Source organism: Nylanderia fulva, unplaced genomic scaffold (genome assembly GCF_048542155.1).
Source record: "Nylanderia fulva isolate GAGA-0341 unplaced genomic scaffold, ASM4854215v1 Scaffold38, whole genome shotgun sequence".
Classification (NCBI taxonomy): Eukaryota; Metazoa; Arthropoda; class Insecta; order Hymenoptera; family Formicidae; genus Nylanderia; species Nylanderia fulva.
In genome coordinates this window covers 575955-582083 of record NW_028190455.1, presented here as the reverse complement: position 1 = coordinate 582083, position 6129 = coordinate 575955, and the positions used below count along the sequence as shown (strand labels likewise).

The window sequence follows — 6129 nt, the reverse complement described above, 5'->3', positions numbered from 1 at the left end:
TTCCTTTACAATATATCTTGTAAAAGTACATTTCAATAAAAAATCGAAGAGAGATTAAAAGATATTTTTCAAAATATTTAAAATAAATTAATAATGAAAATCTCAACTAAATTATAATTACAAATATGAAAATTATAATATAAAATTACAAAATTGTATTTATAATATATATATATATATGTATAAAATATATACATATAAAATTATATACATAAAATATATATTAATATATATATATAATAAATATATAAAAAATATATATTAAAATACATATAAAATATAAAAAATATATTTTATACACATACACAGCTTTAAACAAAAGTATTTAAGCACCTATTCTTAATTGCAATAACAGATATATTATATATGTATATACCTTTGACAAAAGTACTTATTCTTAATTGCAATAACAATTAAAGAGTTATAAAATAAAAAATAGTTGTCAAAAGTTTATTTTAAGAAATTCAATATTGACAATTATTATTTTTTTATTGTATAACTCTTTTTTATAACTCTTTAATTGTTATTGCAATTAAGAAGAATACTTTTGTCAAAGGTATATGTATGTATAAAATATACTATATATTATAAATATATAAATTATTATATGTATATAATTATATGATAAATATATAATCCGCAAATGTTGAATATACACACAGATTGCACAAAGATATGATATAGAATTATTTTAAACAAACATGTAATGAATTAGACATGCATATATATTCTTGTATTTCGCTTCAGTCCTTTCAGCTTAAAGGCAATGATGAATTGAAGATCGCAAAGTGCACGTGCGTGCGCAGTTAATTACAATTTATATTCCGTCGACTTAGAGACTTACATATATCACGTGCAGAGAGTAATTTCATTACGCAATCCTCTCGTATTGATTTTTTATGACTTCGAATTAATTCTAAATGTTTACAATTAATCGTCGCAGCTTATTACATCGAAATGTGATTTCTATGATTCGCACGAGAAGCTCTATCTTCATTTACTTCTTTTATGAATATTTATGTCGCTTTTGGATGCGTTAATACTGCACTAACTCTCCTTCGTCCTTCCTTTCTTCCAACGTTTCACCTCCACTTTCCGCAGAAACTTCCAAAAGATGCCGTGCCGTAGATGATGCCTCGCGTCGTCGTATAACAATTTTGCGGGTAATCGTCTTTTCTCTTATCGTTTTTTCTCTTTTTCGCCGCGAGTACAGCAATTGCAAGATCGTGGACCGCCAGCAACCGGGCTTTGTCTCGCGCCGATACCGAATCGGCGAGGGAGAAAAAACGATGGACCGCGATCTACGTCTGTCGATATGGGTTTGTGTGCGAGAGAGAGGGAGGATCCGACGATTATTGAGTGAGAGGCAGAGGTAAAGGGTCGGTAGTCTCTTCCTTTCTCTCGTCTTCTCTCCCATAAAGCGAAAACGAAGATGTATACGCGCCGCTACTCCACTTTATGCTGATCGATTTGTGGTGATTTTATATCTTCGCCTGTCTATATAGCTCTATGTAACGGCAGACCGCTTCAAACGGGCCGCGATACTTTATATCTGTGGTATAAACGCGAAATTGAGCTTTACATATTCCGGACAGAAAGGGCTTTAAGTGCTCCATGCGCGCAAGAAATTTCTTTGTGCTATACATGAAATAGTCGATTATTTCGGTCGGAATATTCTTTTGTTAGTATCAGAACAGTTAGTTATAGGATAATGTTATATTATAATGGATATCTATTCTATTGTTATTTTAATATAACATATAAATAATGTGAAAAATATATATGTGAGTGTAGTGTAATTTATAAATTTATTAGCTTATCGCATAAATATTATTACATTATTTCCACTTATACGATTACAACCCGCACTTCAGGAATATTTTTTATAGATCTTTATAGATCTGTTATATTTTAGTCATATATCTAGTTTTAATCTCTAAGAAATAAATGTTATATCAAAATAATCTCTCTTCGTAATAATTAAATGTGAGTAAACTAAAAAATTGCATATTTTTAAGGCTTATACTATGCGTTGCACATATACATTCTCCCATAAATCCCTTCTAAAAAAAACAATCTTTTGTATTTATATAACTATTATAAGAGATCAAGACACGTGCAAGTGTCTCTTACCATCAGATTATTCAAAGCGCATGTATCAAGAAATCATAAATAATAAAATATATATAAAAAGCTACCTCAAATAGGATATTTGGACTCGAAGGAATCTTCTGGGTTCGTAGAAATGTCCTCTGCTGTGAGAGCAAGTATCTCTTCACAGACACGTTTGTAGACCCACGCGTCACCCTTTAGTCTTTTTCGACGAATGCCAACTAACCGTTTTCCATTTGGACCAATCTCCAAGAGGCAAACTTCAAGCTCGAAGGAACAGGTATTTAGCGAGGAAATTGACTTGGACAAATCTTTCTTATTTTCTGAAAAGAACTCTTCAGTCTCCCCTTGCAGAATAAATCTACAACATATAATCTTTGATAATGCAACTGCAAAGAAAATAAAATATTAAATGTTTAAAAATATTTCTAATTACCCTTTCTGACGGCACATTACACCCTTTCGTCGAAGAGCACATCTCAATTTCGAGAGGACATATTTTGGACAACCGCTGCACGTCGCAGACACATTAGATAATCCCTTTGAAAACAAAAGAACATTTACTATCATTTAAAATTAAGCGATTTTTTTGACAATATTTTTATTTTGTCTTATGATTGTGACTATTAACTATATACCTTTCCTGAGAGTATATTCGGTTCCTCGGGATCTATATTTTCATTTTTCACTCGTTTCTTTGGTGTGAGAACATATCTCACACGATTCAATCCTCGTTCTAATCCCATTATAACTTTTCTTGCACTGCCTGGTGTAGATGCTTGTGAAATTCTAAAAATATTTATAATATCTTTAAATATGATATATCTATTATATATTATTTTTGTATATATTAATTCACAAGTTTTTTTACCTAGAATCTGGTGTTACACATTGCGTAGGAGTAGTAACTAATCTATTGTCAGGCGGTTTTTTTGCTGGAGCTGTAAAAAATTATAAAATTTCAACATCATAAGCATATATATATATCAATATTATATTATTTAAATTTTATATTATTAACAAAAAATATACGTAGGTACATATAAAATACTACGCATACAAGTTTAATATATTTTCAAATAGTAAAGATTCAAATGTGGTAGTGCTTGAGGGATGGTGCAGTTTCTAAGGAGTTTTCGAGAAGAAATATACTAGTATTCTTAAGTTAAAATTGCGTTTATTAGCAAGTCGTTCCTCTTTTCGAGGTAATTATCTACTATTCGCACGACTGCTGTAATTTATGATGGTCAGAAACTTTCATTAAAGTTCTAATTAGGTGGTGCTAGCATCATCCAATTAGAAGTAAACTTTAGAAAATGTACTACGAGACTAATTGCGGCTGCAACACGTTCGATAAACGTTTGTTGTATGCAAAATGTATGTACTTTAAATAAAGTAGAAAATTGACCTTAGAAAAATTTCTGTCAAGATTAAACAAGATAAGTTTATTAAAAATTTGAACCTATTTGTTGATAAAAAAGATATAATACTAAACATTAAGATATTGCAATGATGGTGAAATACTTACTAGGCGATGATATGTCATCAGGTTCTCTGCTTCGTAATCTTTTTCGTGTTGGTATACATGGTTCTGTAAAGTTATCTTCATCATTTCTTTTAGGCAAAACATTGTAAGTAACATCGATCACTGGAGATTGCTTTTTGTTTATTCTGCTTCTTGGAGAATGATCGAGTTTTGTTATAAAATTGTTAATCACTACTTCATGTTGTGGAACATGAGTGCCATTCTATATAAGAAGAAAATATATATTAATTTCATGTATCAATTTCATATCAAAGAAAAATATTTGACATACCGTTTCCTGCTTAAGATGAGATTTTGTTACAGATGCTATTTTTAGCGAAAGTCCACGTAATTTTCTATCAAGCAATAACAGATACGTAGCTGTTCTATAATCAGTCCTATCACTTTGCATAAGTTTCTTCCATATATCTTCATTATTTTCACCACAAATAGCAGACATAGTGTTCAATACTTCATCATCTTTTTCAAACTATATTTAAATAAAGATAAAATTTAATATATTTATTTATAAAATAAAATTATTTATTGTAAAAAAGTTCTTACTTTTGTTTTGTGAATGAATGTTATAGGCTTCAGAGAATTTGATGTAACCCATGGATGACGACATAATTCTTGAATAGTAATTCTTTTTATTGGATCAATTTGTAGCATTGACTTGATTAATGTTTTAGTATCATTAGAAAGCCAGTAGGGTTCCTCATATTTGCCACTCTGAAATAATTTAGTTTAACTTTTGCAAATAATGCACAAATAATAATACACAAATATGAATACACAAATAATTGATAAACTTACAAGTATCTTTTTGTATAAATTTTCTAAATTGTTATCATCAAATGGCAAAAATCCACATAGTAAAGCATAAAGAAGAACTCCCATGCTCCAAATGTCTATTTCTGAACCTGTACAAAAAGTTTGGTACATTAAGCATTAAATTACAATGAAAAATTTGATGTTAGAACACTTTAAAAGTTTATATACCTAAATATTTCTTCCCCATTATGAGTTCTGGTGCTGCATAGGTGGGAGACCCACAAGAAGTATATAAATGCGCTTGCATCCCCATTTTAGGTTTGGCACATAGTCCAAAGTCAATTAACTTTAAGTTCTCTTCTTTATCCAATAAAACATTTTCCTGTATAAAAAGAATAATTCAATTCAAATATAACAATTATTGTGAAACAGAAAATATGCTTACAGGCTTTAAATCTCTATGAGCGTATCCCAAATTGTGCATATATGCAACAGCAGAAACTATCTGGCAAAAGAACTTTCGAGAATCAGCTTCCGATAATTTATTTTTCTCAACTGCAACATAAAGATGTAATTTCATTAAGACTTGTGCCTTGAGAGGATAAAAACATTCTCCATATTATATTTAAAAAAATTACCTATATGATCAAAAAGCTCTCCACCGGAACAATATTCTAATACCATGAAATAATGACTCTCTGTCTCTATTACTTGATACAATCTACAGATATGTTGATGCAACAGCGTTTTGAGTGCCTCCACTTCAAGCTTCACTCTTGGTAAATCTTCCTGAAATAAATATTGTGGGATGAAATCATATTTTAATAAACAAAACAGATAAAAAATTCTATAAAGATATTTGACACGTATAGAGCTTGTTTTCTATTCCTGCAAATAAATATTGAAATAAATATTGTGGCGTGAGATTACATTTCAATAAAAAAAAAAAGAGATGAAGAATTCTATAAAGATATTTGACACATATAAGGTTTCTATTCCTGCACTGGCTGAACTGTGCACACAGGTGCAATAAGTTAGAGTGAGACAGAATATACTCGTCTCACTTATTGCATTAGTTCAGTGCAAAAATAGAAAACAAGTCATACAGGCAAAGAAGGAAATTGCAATAAAATTAAAAGTGTACTTTCGCTGAGATGAAAATAATTTTGCACAATATAATCCCTAACACTTACGCCCAATGTCGTCTTTTCCATAATCTTGATGGCAACCTTCTCACCGGTTGCGACATGAGTCGCCAACTTGACTTTGGCGAAGCCGCCGCTGCCGATCGTCTTCTCCAGATCGTACAATCCTTTAAGGGCGGCGTATCGCACCATCGTGATGTCCGGGTACGCGAAATACGGATCATAAATGTGGAAAATATACCCAGCTCTCGCCTCTCGACACAGTAACCGACCGCATACATCAACTATTTTGAATTGCGGTAAACAACTTCTCTCAGCCAATAGCGATCCAGCTTGTCAGTGATGCAACGTAAGAACGCAGTACCGCCAAATGTCAAATAACCGTGTCTTCTTCAGGATCGTCAAAACGGTTTTCTCCTTTACCGACTGTAAATTAATATTGCAAAATATTGTAACAATATTTTTTTTATTGAGCATATATATACAATATATAGTATAGTAATAGAATAATTAATCTAGAGTAAACTAGCTTAAAATAAATAAAATAAAATAAAATATGAACGTGCAATAATG

The 6129-nt window shown here is 30.7% G+C and overlaps 1 protein-coding gene across 1 annotated transcript; it reads right to left on the bottom strand.

Annotated features, from left to right (window-relative positions):
- Positions 1 to 1789: 1789 nt before the first annotated feature.
- LOC114929686 (maternal embryonic leucine zipper kinase) lies at positions 1790 to 5881 on the bottom strand. The gene is made up of 13 exons (XM_029301323.2): positions 5605 to 5881; positions 5050 to 5200; positions 4857 to 4966; positions 4640 to 4793; positions 4454 to 4560; positions 4202 to 4369; positions 3930 to 4127; positions 3641 to 3860; positions 2984 to 3053; positions 2751 to 2901; positions 2549 to 2652; positions 2199 to 2473; positions 1790 to 2063 (listed from the first exon to the last, which is right to left on the bottom strand). The coding sequence occupies exons 1-12, from the start codon at positions 5746 to 5748 to the stop codon at positions 2200 to 2202; spliced, it is 1851 nt and encodes a 616-aa protein (XP_029157156.1). The 5' UTR covers positions 5749 to 5881; the 3' UTR covers positions 1790 to 2063; position 2199.
- Positions 5882 to 6129: the final 248 nt, after the last annotated feature.

Coding starts and splice junctions, on each gene's coding strand:
- LOC114929686 (XM_029301323.2), bottom strand. CDS start 5,748: ATGGTGCGATACGCCGCCCTTAAAGGATTGTACGATCTGGAGAAGACG. Junction 2,902..2,983: donor TGTGTAACACCAGATTCTAG/GTAAAAAAACTT, acceptor AAATATTTTTAG/AATTTCACAAGCATCTACAC. Junction 2,474..2,548: donor GTAATGTGCCGTCAGAAAGG/GTAATTAGAAAT, acceptor TATATGTTGTAG/ATTTATTCTGCAAGGGGAGA.